Consider the following 18,052-nt stretch of genomic DNA (forward strand, 5'->3'; position numbering starts at 1 on the left):
ATTTGTTTCTGCTTGGTATCTAGGCAAATACAGCCAAGCCAGCTCCCCCACTGGTTAGGACTTCAGGAGCTAAGCAGAAGGCCTTAAATGTTAGATTAACTACCAGCTAGGAACTGACAGTGGAATCAACCAATTATGTATTGATTTTCAATGAATATGACCAGCTTAGTGAGGAAAAAGTCACTCTAGGCCTTCTGGAAGTCCGGAACGTAGGCAGGCAGCTCTGTGCCAGAGAAATGATACTGAAGGAGTGACTGTAAAACTGGAATTGTTTTTAACAAGCTTCCAATCTCTGCATTTAGTCTAGAATTGACAAAATATGTTCTTGTGCTCCAGCATTAATGTAACGCTTAGCATACTATAAGCAATCCAGTAGGGGCACTAGCAGAAATGAGCATTATTGTAGAGAGGTGGGTTTTTTTTTTTAAATTTTGACATTTATGATCCAAACTGAAAGCCTTGCTGTAATAGTCAGGGTTGTGAAAACAACACACCCCTGTTGCTGGTGATTATGTTGTTTAATATTTATTCATCAGCTCCTATAGCTTAGAGGGTATTTTTTAATTTTTATTTATTATTTTGCCTAACATCTTGGGAAATCGTTGACTTACTGTTGGTTAAAAGAGCCTGATGTTTTTATTTTCTTGACCAACATACAGAATAGCAACAGACAGTTGAAAGCCTGAGTGAAGTACTACAATAGATATAGTTAGTCCACTTGTCTTCACTGTACATGAATTAGTGTAATTGTCTGCATCGTGTCTGGACTCATTGATGTCTTTCTTTCATGTCTGCCCTCTCTAAGCAGAGCGGTCAATACCCTCACAGCCATTCAGCGCGCATAGATCACAGCCTGTCACTCAGACTCTAATGGAGCCTTCCACCAGAGCATGTTCACAGCCCTGATCAGTTAGATGGCAGCGATATGGGCCTTCCAGTTTCCAAACTTCCAAACTCTCGATCCACTTTACTCTTCTATCTTTAAAACATACATCAGACCTGTTTCTTCTAAGTGATGTAATGTTAATGTTTTTTTGAAAGAGTATGAGCCCAATCTACTAATCCTTTTGAGCATTTCAGGCCCAAATCCATTGCATTTATTAACACCGCTATCTCTTCAACACTGAACTCTCATTTTCTGTTTTGTCTTTAGCTTGTTGTTGGCTGCATTAATTCACTGTGCAGTTTAAACCCTGTGCTCTGCCAGACGTGTGTTTTTCAAAACGTGAGTCATTCTAATCTGCCACGTTTTTTGCACGTTGAATATTTTGCAAAAGTGAAGCCTAAACTCCATTGACATCTTGTCGAATCACACAGTCCCACTAAGTATATCATTCTTATCTATATTTAAAACCATAAAAGGTCATGATTGTTTTTGGCCCAGTAGTTGCACTGTCCTAACAGTCTATGGTGGCTACTGTTATAATGGCTGTTATCTTACACGAACAGTGGTGAAAACTTGGAAAAAACAGATCTGTTGTTATGCTGTTAAAGTTTTAAACATGCTAAAAACTCTTTAATTAGAAAACAAAAGGATGAAAAAAGAGCTAATATTCCCACTGAGGTTTTTTTGATGCATGTATTCGGTGTTAGTAAATAGTAAATTCAGATACATTATGAGCGCATCGAGGCACATTTTGTGCTGCACCTGCTCTTGTATGTGCATCTGGCTCTATGAATCAGGCAGAAGATGCTAGTTTTATGAGTTTATATTTGGAGCATTGTGGACTCTGGCTTGGTATGCTGCCGCCATTGCCTTGAGCAAGGGATTTAACCCCAAGATACTACAGAGTTGTATCTTTTTCCCTGCACTCTTTTTTGCACAGGAGAAATGGAACAGCATGTTTTGTAAAGGAATGCCCTTTTGTGAGAAGGATGAAAGTTTAAGGGGACATTTCATTTCATTTTTCTTTTTTTTGATCTCTTGTCTGTACGACAGGAAAAGTTTAATCCAGAGTATGGCAGTCTGAATTAAATTGTTTTGAGGCAAACCTTTCAGATTTTTGTACAATTTGTACATTTATATCATGAAAATTTGCGAACTCTTCCTGCTGAGCCCCTCAGAAAGAGCACATTGGCTCATGGTGGTTGTTCTGGTTGCACATACAGAAAAGAGGTAATAAACATGACCACTTCATCATTCTCCCAAGTAGACTGGGGCAGATGGGGGAAACACTCCAGGAACATTTTCAGAGACTGATGCACTTTTACACGCACATTTACACATACAGAAATACATACACACAAGCAAGTATTCCATGTCTTATCCCAGTAAGCTAGGAGGGCAAGGTAGGCTACTTTATTTTCATGTGCTATTTGTACAGAGATCTGGAGAAGTTTCTGGCAATAAGCATACCAGCTTTATAATATATTTTATTCCTTTATTTAATCTCTATTTGACTGGGCAAGTCTCTTGAGGTTAAATCACCAGGGAACCTAAGTCTGTATTTTCTTTTAAACTAGATTAATCATGTTCTTGAATGTAAACACTATATTTCTCCTAAATCAGTGTAAGCTGGGCAGTCTTAGTTCTGGGCAAAACTCACAGCCTCCAGAACCATCCATCCATCCATCATCTAAACCGCTTATCCTTCTGGGTCACGGTGGGTTGCTGGAGCTGGGCGAAAGGCAGGATACACCCTGGACAGGTCGCCAGTCCATTGCAGCGCAGACAAACAGACATACACATTCACATACTCACTCCCACCTAGGGGCAATTCAGCATGTCCAATCAGCCTGACTGCATGTTTTTGGACTGTGGGAGGAAACCGGAGTACCCGGAGGAAACCCACGCAGACACAGGGAGAACAGGCAAACTCCACACAGAAATGACCCTGGTCACCCGGCCAGGAATCGAACCCAGGCCATTCTTGCTGTGAGGCGACAGTGCTACCCACTGCGCCATCGTGCCGCCCACGCCTCCAGAACCAAGTTACATTAAAAAACTCTACTCTTGTTAAACCGCATAAACCACTGACCTAAAGATACAGTCAGTCAAACTCAGTGGCACTGGCTATATCATCTGGAGATCAGGAGTCCTAGAGAGCATGATTGGCCTTGTTCTCTCTGGCCTTCTGACTGTCACTCAGTGTGATGCTAGCCAGCGCAAGCGTCTGTTAGCTGACATAACAGAACTGGTGATTAGCCTTGTCCTCCAAGTGCATTCAGCTGTCCAATGATGTTGTGTTCAAAAAGAGGCAGTGTTGCTTCAGATGACTCACCCTCTTAGTGCTGGTGGCATCATGTGATTGGGGCAGTCTTAACCACTTAACCAGGGGGTTGAATTAGATAAGACTAAAAAAACAAAAAAAAATCCTATTCCTAATTAGCTAGCGCAGTTTTCTGAGTTTTCTCAGTTGAACGAGAGATTTTTTAACACTGGGGGGTCTCTGGCTGAACTCAGTGGAGCGCTGGGTCAAAACTAACACTGACATTGTTTGTGAAATGGTTTATAGGGACATGTTAGTAGCATGACATATGCCATATACACCAATGGGACAAAACATGGTGACCACTTGCCTTTAGAGCCCATTTTACTCATTCCTCTCTGACTCATTACTCATTTCTACTCTGCTTCAGTGCCGTAACAGGCTGGACTGAGAAATAATCATAATAAAAAAAATGTGCTGATTAGAATATTTGGACTATGTCCAGGTATTTCTTAGATAGGTCTAATAAGCAATCTGTAAGCCAACACTAGAATCATACAAACATTTTTCACAAGTGGGACTGTCCATACACATCCTGAATTTCGATGAAAAAAAAGAACAATTAAATTCAATTTAATTTAACACTCAACCATGCAAAATTTCAGAGCTGAGCTCCGGTTATTTTTCAGTAATGCATTATTAAAGTTTGCCCCATTACATTTTAAATTGCATCTTGAGTTTAACTGCTTACAGAATTAATCAATTGATAGCACTTATAAAATTATACCTAAAACTATGGGGAGCACAGCAGTTTTGCATGTTTTTCCCCTTTCTTCTTTTCATGGAAATTCATGACATGACCAGAGAGGCCATAGGTAATTGGAAGAGGTTGTAACCTCAAAAGACGTATTCAGTGAAATAAAAGTAAAATAAAGGAATACATTTAGGGTGCCAGAATCTTTTAGGCACCCTAAACGTTTATTACCCCTGCTCTGTACATGCAACCATGGCAAACACCATCAGCCTGCCTGTTGTGGCTTTCACTGTGGTCAGATTTATGATGGCCAGTAATGTTAGACAGCATGTCCCCAGCCACACATGCAGGCTCATTTTAGGGGTGTAAAAATGCCTCAGTGTATTGTGAGTCAATGGTGGCAATTCAACTGTATCTGTTTGGAAATGTTACAATTGATTATGATCAATTATAATAAAAGTGCTGATTTTGGTTAAAATAAAATTCTCATGCTAATTGCAAATATTTCTTTAAAAGCTTGGTATGCTTTTTTATTACCTGTATTCAAGTACTGTGTAAAAATCTCAATTCCAAAAAGTTGGGACAGTATGTGAAATGTTTATAACAACAAAAAGCAGTAATGTACATACATGTACATTAATTCCAGATTGTGTCAATGGCAACATGTTGGGATGTTTACCACTACATCATCTTTCCTTTTAACAACACTGAAAACACAAAATAGTGCAGTTTTGAAAGGGAAACCATTCTTCTGTTATACAAGTATTCTGCTGTGCAGCTGTGTGAGGCCTTCATTTTCGTATTTTGCGCTTCATAATGCTCTACGTTTTTAATGGGACACAGATCTGGACTGCAGGCAGGTCATCTAGCACCAGCAGTCTTTGATGCTGTTGTAACACATGCAAAATGTGGCTTGGCATTGTCATGTTGAAATAAGCATGGACATCTCTGAAAAAAAGGATGTGTTGCTCACAACATTGATGTACGTTTTAGCGTTAATGGTGCCTGTACAGATGTGCAGTGACAGATGCTGGCTATTGAACTTTACACTGGTAACAATCTGGATGGTCTTTTCTGTCTTTGGCCCAGAGAGCACAACGGCCATTATTTCCATAAATAGTCTGAAAGGTGGACTCGTCAGACCACAATACGTTTCTACTGTGAAATACTGCCCATTTCAGATGAGCTTGAACCAGGCCCGGATCATCCAAAGGGTTTTATGGGCACATGCCCTGGGGCCCGAGCCACTAGGGCAAGGGTCAGCAACATGCAGCTCTGGAGACACATGCAGCAGAATTAGATTTTTGTTATCAATAAAATAATCCCTCTTTGCAGTAAAATAAAGCTCTACTGATCGTTCTAACACAGTTTTAACAATAAATTGTCTTAAACGCCGGAGTTCATGTATAACTGCTAATTCATGTTTAACCGTGAAGATCAGCATTTAGACTGCTGGTCACACAGCAGTGCAGGCAACAGTCTTGCTTAGCTGGTAGCTAATGAAAAGGCAAAGAGAAAGATTTAAGATGAACATTGAAAATTTTACTGATGAATGGACTTATTTGCTTTTATAAGCACTCCAACTGATTTCTTTATACGTTTAATCTGCAACGAGAAACTGTAAAGCCTCGTAAAAAGTTGAACGATATTTCACAAGAAACTTCTACTTTTGTGGAAAAGTATCCTGCCGGACATTTGAGAAAAATGTCTATAGCTGGGCTAAAGCTTAAAGCAGAGCAAAGTAAGTCTGGATTTATGTTTATATATTTTTTTATTCTACACTAGGACATTAGCACATATTGAGACATATTTACAGCCAAGAATGTAAAACGTTACTTGAATAAAATGAACATAAAATGTTGTGGCTCCCATGGTGCTTTAATTTTTGTTGAAAGGACAAAATGGCTCTTTTTAACGTTTGGGTTGCCGACCCCTGCACTACAGGGTCTCTACTAGCAATTATGAGAAAATCTAAACAGCTGTTTTGACTCCCGGTGCCAGGAGCAGTAGGAACTTTACTAACAGCACAGCATTGAGGTAAATGTTTTGCTTGCCAAGAGCAGACACATGATTTATATAGATGTGCTGCATTGGTCCTTGTGTTGTTCAGCTTGTGCTCTCATTAATGTGTAATAAGTAATTTTGCTATTGTTTTACCTCAATTGGAAAAAAACACAGCAGATAGTGTGCTGCCGTAGTGGTGCTGCATAGGTCTCATGTAACCTCCTGTTATATTAAAGAAAAAATCACTGACTCCCACAAACAGGTAGCCAGGTAGGGTACCACCAAATGTTTGTGTCCAGGGGCCTCTAACTTGATGATTCAGGCCTGGCTTCGCCTCAGAGGAGTCTCTAAGTTTCTGGATATTGTAGACATATGGTTTGCACTGTGTGGAGTCTTCCTGAGCCCATGTGGTAACATCCACAGAAGAATCACAGAAACATGCTGGTTTTTGATGCAAAGTGTTGTTGGCGCAATCAAAAGTCACAGGAATCCAGTTGTAGTTTTCAGATGCCCTTTAGACACAGAAATTTCTTCACATTCTTTGAATCACCATAGAGGGTGACATATGCTTTCTATTTTTAGTTGGATTCAACACCCAACTTTTTTGGAAGTGAGGTGAATACTTCCTGTATTTATGTTGTTTAAAAATAATTTTCAATGGTACAGAAGTAATCAGATTTCATAATGCATTAATTTAAAAATTTATAATGTAATTTTTGTGAGATCAGGGATTTACACTCCTCATTTTGTTTAGCCTAAATGTGCTGATTGAGCTGGACCATTTCCCTTTACTTTATGCCTTATACAGTACAGTATAAATATCTATTTTTTTAAAGTCTAGTGTGTCTACCAGTAAAAAACAGTATAGCATTAGAAGAAATACATACATTCTCTGCAATACTGTAAAAACAAACATAAAACAGTGAAACATAAAAAGAATTTTTGGATTTCAAAAAATTAATATATTGAGTAGAAGAATATAATTAGAAGAACGGAGGTTTGGTTCCTGATTTTTAGTGCAGTCTAGTCACTGGATGGATTTGTTCACTTCCATCAGCAGCACCTGATTTAATTGAATGAAGGACTGATTAGCTGCGGTAGGTGTTGGATGGTAACGCTAACATACTGATACATATCAAATCATAATGTATTGTTCATTTTCTTATTTGTAATTATTTGTAATTATCCTAATCCTGCTATTTAAACAAGTAAATGCTTAGTACCCACATAAATAGCTTTATGCGTCATTTTCTCAGTGCTATATATTTTACTCTTTTGTTTCTATGGCCTGGGAAAGGCAGGATTTTGATAAATTATTATTATTATTATTGTTATTATTATTATTATTGTTATTATTATTATTGTTACCTGCAAGAACAGATGCTGTTTTGGCGCACTCCAGCGCCTCAGAGTCAGATGGAGACGAGACCGAGCCGTGCCAAGTTGCTGGCCTAAGGCTTGTTTTCCTAGATTTTGAGTAAACTGGCAATATTGTTTTTACAAAAAGCAATATTCTCATTGAGCCTCCAGAGAGACACTCCGCATAAGTCTTCTGCAATAACAGCACGGGGGCTTGTGTCTGATATTTTTAGGGCTGCTCAAGCGATTCCTTTTGTGAAGCCTTTTTAATATGCAAAACCCACTGTATTGTCAGGAGTCCCTTTGGTTGCAGCGTTATTTACTGCACTTCAAGGAAGTGTTTAGAAGGCTCAGGGCATCCTCCACACATTAAGATCAGCACCGTGTTTCGTGACTAGTCAAATGCTGTATTTGTTTATGCCATGAGCGAAGACCGTGCTGTGACCATTCATAGAGTGTACAAGCATCACTGGTCTGAGGCTTAGGATATTGTGCTGGGCTGCTTATTTGTCCAATTAGAAGGAATTTCAGTGACGACCTCTGGTGGGGAGGAAAGACTGACGCTGGTCAACTTGCTGATACACTGACCTCAATAGCAAACTGACATTAAAGGAAAGGTTTAGGAAAAAATCAAATTTACATTATGTCTCTTTTACACTAATTATAGTTGATCAGTGAAGATATAAAGAGATTAATATCACATGTTCTATATCCATTTATATGAATTTGGATATATGGATTTTGAAAGAAGAATAGCTGACTTATGATGGAAAATCCATATTTATTTCTCTTATATGTGTAAAGACAGTTCCCAACAATATATATCATAAAAAAAAGAAAATTCTTGAAAATGGTCTGTTGCGCATTTTGAAATGAAACCCTTCATGTTTCTGTCCAAAAGTTTGCTTTTTAGCTTGTACACTAACAAGCATTGTGCAAACTTCACACATTTGCCCAAAACTGCATTATGAATTTGTTGTTTTTTGACACTGTATGACATACTGTTGTCTATAAAAGTGGATGGAAGTATGGATTATACAGTGATATACAGTGTCAGAAACCACATAAGCAAGATTACTTAACAGCTGGACACAGTTTGAGTCTAGTGTTTGATGATTTAGCCATGCAATTTGCACAGTGTTGATTGAGTAAAGGAGACCGGGCAGGGTTGTAACATGTAAGTTATCAAGTAAGTGTAAGTGACAGAGGTGATATCACTACTGTGTACACCCACCACCCTCCTGAGCTGACAGAAGGTTGAGGAATTTTATTGTGTGGAAACAGTGACATATTTATGTAACAAAATCATGAGTTTTTTTGGGGTTTTTTTTTTTGAGCTAAGAAAGTTTCATGGATTATGGAAGTATGAAGGGTATGGATTATAGCCTAGTTAGCACTCATATTAATGGAGCTTAAATCTTGTAGCTGATATGGTCTTAATTAGCTCTCTCAGTAGTTTAATTTGGTCTGTGAAGTAAATGCTAGTTTCAGACATACATGCAAGAAATTCTAGCAATGTCACAGCTGACCACATGGTGTATGGTAACATGCAACGTAATGTAGGTAGACTGACTATAGAAGTCCACTCACATTTCTGAATGAATCCACTCAATTTGACTTTGTTTACAGCTTCCTTCTCTCTTAAACTAACACACATACACAGTGTTTTGGCTTCAGTGCAATACTAAGGATGCACACTTGGTTGGATGATAAAAATGTCTTGGCTGATCAAGAATATTTTGTGGTAAGGGGAGAGGTATATACAGAAAAACACACACATATATATATATATATATATATACACATATACACTAGTCGTTTTGGATGTTTTCAAAATAACTCACTAGTTTGCTGTTTCTTCCAGGTCCTCCATACATCGTAGCTCCTCCTGAGAACATCACTGTAAACATCTCCCAGAACGCCCTCTTCACGTGCCAAGCGGAGGCCTACCCCGGCAACCTGACCTACACATGGTTTTGGGAGGAGGACAATGTCTACTTCAAGAAGTAAAGTTATGATCGAGTTCACTACTGTGCCATGTTTTAGCTACCGCCTAGTTATGTGTGTGCATTAAGGCTGCACTGTATAATACAATCATCCAAAAAAAACGTCTTGAAATCTAAAAACGTCAGGTGGTACGACTGTACAGCCACATTTACATATTTAGTAAACTATCAAAAAGGAAATTGAGTCATATGAAACTGTAAATAAAAGAGTTTGGCGTGATTTTATGTTTGAAACCCTTAAGACCATAACATGTTGGAAAAATAGGACAAATTTTGAAGTATTGAATTTGTTGAAAAGCTTTTGCCTGTAAATTCTAGTTTCCTCAGATATTACATGGCACAACCGACAACAGAAGACTTTTATTCCGACATGCTTTTTAAGGTGCAGTACCAACAGCAGTAATTCTTTCACAAATAGCATCATCTCTTGAGTCCTGGTTAGGCTCGTTTAGTTTACCAAGTCAGGTGGTGTGACCCCAGGAAAACCATGAGAAGTTGTTATTCTTATAATAGTTTATTTGTTTAAAAAAGTGTAACTCAAGGACAAATGTCTATAAGGATGTCCAAATGCAAAGAGTGATTTATAAGTATTGTCAGTAGTCGTAAATAACTTAAATATGTAATATTTTCTGCATGATAAAGTTATCCTGGCTAAAAATGAATTTCTAACACTATAAAAGCTAGTAATGCTCATTTTGCAAACCTTATTTGTCATTGGCCCATATCGCAATCGCTATATTTAGCAATATAATTGCAATATGGTACCTTAGTGCTCAGGAGGGAGTTTAGCTCAGGATTTGCATACGTTTGTAGACGTAGAATTGAATCTCTGGCTAGCTGCAGCTGTGTGGCGTCGGTGTGGAGAAGCACACACAGCAGGTTTTGGTGCTGGAATGGGAACAGTTCGGGACAGTGTGCTTGTGTCATCACATGCCTAAAAAAACATGCTGATCATCTGATGCGGAGCCAGGAGGTGCTGTTCCTCACCCGAGCAGAGCAATACTGCCCCTCTAATTCCTCCACCCTGACAGCAGCCTAAAATAATATGCTGAAAGCAAAGTGCCTCAACTCCTGCTCCACCCCGTCCTCACCCCCACTTCTGCTGAGCAAGACCTTCTTATCTCAACAAAAGTGCAGACTCAGGAAGCTTCAGTGTTGCTGTGGAACATACATGCATTGATCACGTCCTGATCTGATGACTGTAGTGTTACTATTGGGTGCCGCTGCTTATAGTTCAAAGCACAGCCACCAAACACCTTACATGGAATACTAATTCTAATGGAGCACCTTACATTAGAACAGTCTTAGCCCCAGATGCTCTGGGCCCCTGAAAAATTCTGTTGACTTCCCCTCTACTTCAACTCAAAGACATGAGGTTAAGATGTAGGTCGTTAAAGGAGGTTCTGCTCACCTTTTTCAGTACCTCAGTACTTGCCAGATTAACCTGAATATGATTTTGTTCCAGAAAGTCTGTAAAGAATTTCACTGTCCATCTTGTTCACTGAATTGTGTTCTGCTTGTTTCAGGCCAATTTAAGTTTGTTTAGTTGTTCCTCTGTCAGAGGTGCCGACCAAAAAACTTGCTTAGGGACAGCAACAGGTTTAGTTCTATTTTATGTAGTCCTGCTGTCATACTCTTCCTCAGAATCTGACCAAACAGGCTGCAGATCAAAGTACTAACGGTTAGCTGCAAAGCAGTCATTACTTAGCTACAGGTGCTCAGTGGAATGATATAGTTGTTTTGAAAAAAAGAACATTTCTTAACCAAACAGATTGTGTTGTCAGAACTAACTATCTGTTGATACTAAATCCAATTTGAAATTTGTATTTTTGTAGACAAAACAGTCACAGTGCACACTTCAAGTACATTAAAATTAACACCAATCCAATTTAGTTAAGATATTCTAGGCTGCTAATTACTTTAAAATGCTACAGGAGAATCATTCTTTTTAGGATGGGCATAATGTGACATGCTAAGCTGATACTGTTTTTGCCTGCTTTTTAAATTAGCATTTACCTGGTAGGACTGTTCACATGAACCAATGGTGCACTCTGGCCCAATTTGAGCCCTGAGTATACACACTGATTTACTTTGGCTCTGCTACCCATTTGGGCATCCAAATATTTTCAGTTTGAAAATCGTTAAACTTTGAGGGAAAAAATACATCCATACATATATACATATGTATATACACACACACACACACACACACAGTGTCGTGCTTTCTGAACACAACGCTTAATCTCTTGGGTCCCCCTTAGTGGTAGGGCCCATAAAAGCATTGTCCTTTTTCCATCATTATGTGTGGCCCTAGATATATCTAATCAGTAATATGCAAAACTAGCCACAACTATTGGAATTTTTGTCAGTTGTGACTTCTGTGCAAGAGGTTTTACTCATATGTTGTTATTTGTTTAGCTATGTTGACTAACCTAAATGCAAAACATGATAGCATGTGATATTATATTTTTGGCACAGTTATGTCTATGTTACGTAGCAAGCTTCAAGTGTTAACAATTGCTCATGGTTTATTACTCGGCTCTAATTGTGTTGCTTTTAACCATTTTCTATGGCTAGTTTTACTACTTTCTACAAAGTGCAACATGTGCTAAGGGCCTGCAAGATGCACATTAAAACAAACCTGACAGACTTATCTTGGCTTCCAGCTAGGAAAGTTTGATGTCCTATGGTATTTCTTGCTTGTGCCATGAGGGTTTCTGAATCAAAATGGCAGCCAGTACTGAAAGGAATCTGCACTGCTGTTTCTTACTAGTAGGGCTTGACCAATATATCATTTTGCTGAAAAAATCAGCCAGTAGTAAGATTCAACAGATGAATTTGTGGTGATGAAAATCCCTCCAATAAACCACAAACATAATCTTGTTTTATGTTACGATGAACAAATACCTATAAATTGAATAGAAGCTCTGAGTTCTGAGCAGTTCCATACTTTTGTGTCAGCCTGTATGGAGAATACTAACAGTCACCAGTTGATTATTACCTTACCTTTATTTATTTAAGTTACTTAAGAATTTGTTTTTGCTCTTTAAGTAATGTTACAGTTGAGAAATAACAATGAAATTTGAAAATAATAACTGATAGTCATATCAGTCACTAAAGAAGTGTTTAACAAAACTACTGCAGTCTGCCTAATTTTGACCATGTTAAATTACATCAGCTCTCATAATCAGTTATTGGAATTTTTAGCTGCTTAGTATTGGTATCATAATGGTAATGAATGTTTTATATCGGTCAGGCCCTAATCTTTAGTTCAGTTCCCAATCCCAGTCCTACCGACCCCACACTATGCCGCACTCTGCACATTTTTTGCTTTGTCTCATCTTGCACACCTGACTCAACTCGGTTACTAATTAACAAGCCCCGTGTGGTCTGGGTCAGCTGTGTAGAGAAAAAGTGAAAATATGCAGAGCGTGGAGTCACCAGAACTAGTATTGGGAACCTTTACCTTAGTTTTACACCCTGAGGCAGTAGTTTCCAGTTCTGCTGGTCCTAAAGTATCCCTGAGCTTCATATTTTGATGTTTTCTTGCTCTATCACACCTGATCCAGCTAATTAGCTCATTATGAAACCCTTCCTGAGTTGAAGTGGGTGTTTTAGAGCAGGGAAGACACTATGATTTGCACAACCGTGGGTACTCCAGGACCAGAGATGGGAGCCTGAGCTCTGAGGCACTGAGCATGTATTTCACATTATATTCCTTTACAGTTTAGGGTGCAAGCAGGTATTTGGTGGTGTGTTTTACACGTTTCTCTCCCGCGTCTTTGCAGTGATCTGAAGCTCCGAGTGCGCATCCTTATCGATGGCACCCTCATCATCTTTCGTGTGAAGCCCGAAGATGCTGGGAAATATACCTGCAGCCCCAGCAACAGCCTGGGCATCTCCCCCTCTGCCTCAGCCTACCTGACAGTACAGTGTAAGTACAGCCTCCTGTCCTTCTAGCATCTCCCGATAGTCTGTGTGGCCAAAAGTGTGTGGACAAAGGAAAATTTAACAACCATTTGAGCTTGTTGGACATCTCATTTCAAAGCCGTGGGCTGTAATATGTAGTTGGCCCACCTTTTGCGGCTACAAGAGCCTCCACTCTTCTCGGAAAGCTTTCTACAAGATTTTGGAGTGTGTCTGTGGGAGTTGGTGCCCACTCCGCATTTGTGAGGTCAGGCACTGATGTTGGATGAGTAGACTCGGCTCACGATCATCTTCCATTTCATCCCAAAGGTGTTCAGTGGGGTTTAGCTCAGGGCTCTGTGTAGGCCACAGGAGTTCCTCTGCACCAAACTCATCAAACAATGTTTTAATGGACCTTGCTTTGTGCACAGGGGCACAGTCATGCTGGAACAGGAAAGGGTCTTCCCAAACTGTTGCCACAAAGCTGAAAGCATATAATTGTCCAAAATGTCTTGGTCTGCTGTAGCATTAACATTGTCCTTCGCTGAAGCTAAGAGGCTGAACTCAAACCCTGAAAAACAGCCCCAGACCATTATCCCTCCTCTTCTAAACTTTACTGTTGGCACTGTGCATTCCTGTAGGAAGCATTCTGCTGGTATCCACCAACCCAGATTCATCCACCAGACTGCCAGATACAGAAGTGTGATTCATCACTCCAGAGAACACATTTCCACTTTTCCAGCGTCCAGTGGTGGCATGCTTTTCACCACTGTAGCCAACACTCAGTATTGCACATAGTGATCTTAGGCTCTTGTGCAGCTGCTCAGCCATAGAAACCCATTTCATGAAGGGAACAGAGGATTTGTGCTGATGTTGCTTCCAGAGGCAGTTTGGAACTCTGTAGTGAGTGATACAACAGAGTCTAGGCGATTTTACAGCTCTGTGAGTTTGTGTAGTCTAACGCTTTGCGGCTGAGCAGTTGTTGCACCTAGACGCTTCCATTTCGCAATAGTAGCACTTACAGTTGACAGATCTAGTAGGGCAGAAATTTCATGAACTGACTTGCTGCAAATGTGGTATCCTATAACAGTGAGCTCTTTAGTGTGACCCACTCTACTGCCAGTGTTTGTCTATGGAGATTACATGGCTATGTACTTGATTTTGTACACCTGCTAGCAATGGGTGTGGCTGAAACACCTGAACTCAATAATTCGGAGGGCTGTCCACATACTTTTGGCCATATAATGTATGTGGGGTGTAAAAATTGCATACATGGTCATGTGCTCAAAGTGCAGTTATTGAGTGTTGCTTGAATGGCGATGTAAAGTACACACTTTTTGCCTTTTGTTGACTCCCGTGAGCTACACACAACTGGAAGGCTATGTGAGGGTTTTTATAAAACAAAGAAAAGAAAGTCAACAGTCGAAGTGAATCATGACTCTCAAATCTAAACACAAACTGAATAACAGTATTTTGAATCATTACACCCCTACTTACACCGCTCCGCTGTTTTCCTTTGTGCCTTCAAGGTGTTTTTATGTCATACAGTCGCCGTGGGTAATTGGTGTCTGTCGTGTACGGACACAAGGCTGTTTGGCTCCCTCTGAGTTGCTGTAGATGGTGCCTGGCGCCTGAGCTGTCCTAGTTTTCAGACTCTCTGTGGAGTACGCTAGGGCTTGTTTCCATCTGTACTGTGCTGTATGTGGGGCTGTATGAGCAGTAGATAAAGCTCCAAGTGTGAGACATCTTGCTCAGCCCTGCTGGCGCCTCTCACTGGAGTCAGGGTGCGAGTCATCATGACCTTTACACACTTGTCGTCAGCCGGCTGTGGAACGTCACCAAGGCAGCTAGTTTTGGACAGTGCAAATATCTGGACTCTGTGGTTGTTGTTCAGTATTAAACATCTAGTTCATAGGAACTGTTAGGTCAGCCAGGTTTTCTTCTTTAGTTTTTAACTAAACTAATCTAATCTAGCTAATGGAAGCTTAGGCCCCAGCAAGAGTAAGTGATCTCTAATAGACTTACTTGTGACGCTGTATGATATAAAACATGGACATAAGGACAAAATTTAAGATTCACGATTACTGCTACTGAGTACTCTCAGCTATGTGACACACTTGTGTTCTGTTTTTATAGAAAATATACTGTACTGTGCAAAGTCAGAGACCAACTTATAATCAAGTTCCACTCTTGCTTCAGATCTGAAAAAATCTCCAGGTGTTTCTGTCCATCCTTCCACTGTGAGAATTTAACACTATGAGTCTGAAATGGTGTGTAGCTCTCAGGAACCCATTACTGAGAAAAGGAAACAGACAAAAAAGAAGAAAGTTTGCAATTAAAACAAACAAGCAGCTTGTGTTCTGAGAACAATGGACTGACCACCCCAGAGTCCAGACCTCAACATTACTGAATATGTTCGGGACTGTTTGGGTCGTGAGAAGCAGAAAATACACCCAACTTCTAAGGCTGAACTTTGGTGGCGTGGAAAAACATTCTTTCAAATTTCTTAACTGAAAACAAGCCTCCTGAAAAGAATGGAAGCTGTAGTGAAGGCAAAGAGTGGACGCATTAATACTGAAAAATGTGATATTATATTTAGTTGTTGAGGCTTCTGTGTAATTTTCTGTTAAAAACATGATTTATACTTTTTTCCTGATGCAGAAAAATGAATAACTCACACTTAATGACTGTTTTGATTGGAAATTAAATAATTGAAAGGTGGTCATTGAATTTTGAATGTCAGAAGCACATAAATTTGATGCTTTAAAGTGGAAGTTTGAGACTCCTAATCAACCAGTTTTCCTGTTCTACTATATATGCAGCTTATAGCACGTAGCAAGCAGTTCCCATAGTGTTGATGTGTTGTTGTGTCCCGGGCTATGTAATGAATTAGCCAGGAGACAAAACATACCTCAGTCCTCACATGACATCTGTATCGTGAGAGGATTTATTGAAATAAGACATATTATAACTGGTAATTAACATTTATGAGGTAACAACCAACAGAGCTGCAGTACTTAAGAACACTCACAAGCAAGGGAATTTAATAATACCTCTGCTACAACATTAGCTGTGAAGCTGAAGTTATGTTGGGGTTTGTCAGCTGTACTTGCTCTACAAGTTCATCTGAACCCTCTTGTTTGCATATCATTATGGCTATTTTGTGATGTTTGTTCTGATTTATTCTGACAGTTTTGTGTAGAGATGTCATGTTGGCAATGATGGATATCGGTATTATGCTGATATCAGCAAAAAATCCTGTAACAAATCTGTCCTGAAATATCACTGGTAGTGAGAGTGTTTGAGTAGTTTGAGCATCATAGCCTACTGTTAGATGATCATTTTTAAGCTGCACTGTTATTTATTTGTTTTTTTGTTAAAATCAAAAGAAGTTGCGTTCAGTAGAAAAATGTGCACTAAAATATGGTGTCTGTGCGCTGCTGTGAGTCATCCTGTAAAGCCTGAAATAATAACTTTATGATATTAAAATTACATAATGATAAGTCAGAACACTCAGGACAGATTTTGCCACATTGTACGTATGTATTAACGTCACATGCACAGGATTGAAGGTCTTGAATGCCTGAGAATGAGTGAGACCAAGTCAAGCAAAACGAAAAACCTAGTTGTCCTCAATACCAAGTCTTAATTAGTCTATAGCTCCTTCCAGTTCAAATTACTGGAAAAATGTGAAGAAAGAATTTTGTTCTGCAAAACAAAATTGTACAAAAAAGACTCAAATCAAACTCATATTATAAAAATGTCTTCTCTTCTGCTTACAGATGCAAATGTGGTATAGCTAAAAAGTTTATTGGCCTTTGGTGCCCACTCTGAATGAATCACATTCACTGTTTAATGACTTAGTTAAGTCACTTAATTCACTGGCTGTTTTAAGTAATGCTTCTTTGTCAGTTGGAATCAAAATTACATCAAGATATCCTCTGATTCTGAAAAGTTAAACTAAAGCCTTTAAATTAGCAAAATGAACTGCTCCAATCAAATAAAGGCACCCATCTGACATCCCCAACCTTTCCTGTCCCTTTACCTGCTTGAGTCAGCTGCCCCCTGTTTGTAAGAGACTGGTAGTAAAGACAGTACAGTTTGTACAGACACTTGTGGTTAATGGTTCACCTCTGTGCAGTACTTCGCTGTTGGGTTCAATGCCATCCAGTTAGAGTTCAGAAATGTTTCAAAACGTTTCTCAAACTACTCTGAACTCCAGCCTTCCTACCTAACATCACTAGCCAATTTAACTCTGATCAGTAAACAATATTAAACTACAAACACTTTGCTGGCTAGATGGGTGCAAATATGTGCCTTTGAGAACATTTAGCAATAGTAAGTTAGCAACACAGCAGAATAAATATTGTATTCAAGGCTGTCAAATTTAATAAAAACATACATTGAACAAGTGTTTGATTCAGCTTACTTACAAGTGACAGCTGTATCTACCTACACAAACTACAGAGCTGATACCTCTGAATGCTTTGAATTCATATTTACTTTAACAGGATAAATAACGGCTAATAACCTGGGGTATTTGTTGAGGTATAGTGAAATTTAATCACATCTGCTTTCCTAGTTGAAACATCACTTTACGGCAGGAGTGATACAACTACAGTTAAAAGAAAGAAAATGTTTTTTAAACAGTAGCTGGACAATAAAATTGAGTTCTTACTGAATACTCTTTCAATGCGCTTTCAGTCATTAGATCCATCTGCTCAGGAAAGAGATTCGAAGTACAACCGCACATTGCATGCAATTACACATTATCACCAGAGAGGTCTCCAAATCCCCAAATCTTGCAAAGTGCAGCTTAAAGTGAAGTACTTTGACTGAAAACAGCTCATTTTAAAGTTTAGCAATTTTAAAGA

The 18,052-nt window shown here is 39.2% G+C and overlaps 1 protein-coding gene across 2 annotated transcripts in view; it reads left to right on the forward strand.

The window, feature by feature from the left end:
• The window catches only part of igsf9ba (immunoglobulin superfamily, member 9Ba), a 104,483-nt gene that overhangs the window by 63,975 nt on the left and 22,456 nt on the right, over nucleotides 1-18,052 (forward strand). For both annotated transcript variants that reach the window (XM_036560507.1, XM_036560512.1), the window contains exons 6-7: nucleotides 9,131-9,272; nucleotides 13,061-13,206. In XM_036560507.1, the coding sequence (XP_036416400.1) occupies nucleotides 9,131-9,272; nucleotides 13,061-13,206 (288 nt within the window). The remainder of the gene's footprint in view (nucleotides 1-9,130; nucleotides 9,273-13,060; nucleotides 13,207-18,052) is intronic.

Source organism: Colossoma macropomum, unplaced genomic scaffold, assembly GCF_904425465.1.
Source record: "Colossoma macropomum unplaced genomic scaffold, Colossoma_macropomum, whole genome shotgun sequence".
Taxonomy (NCBI): domain Eukaryota; kingdom Metazoa; phylum Chordata; class Actinopteri; order Characiformes; family Serrasalmidae; genus Colossoma; species Colossoma macropomum.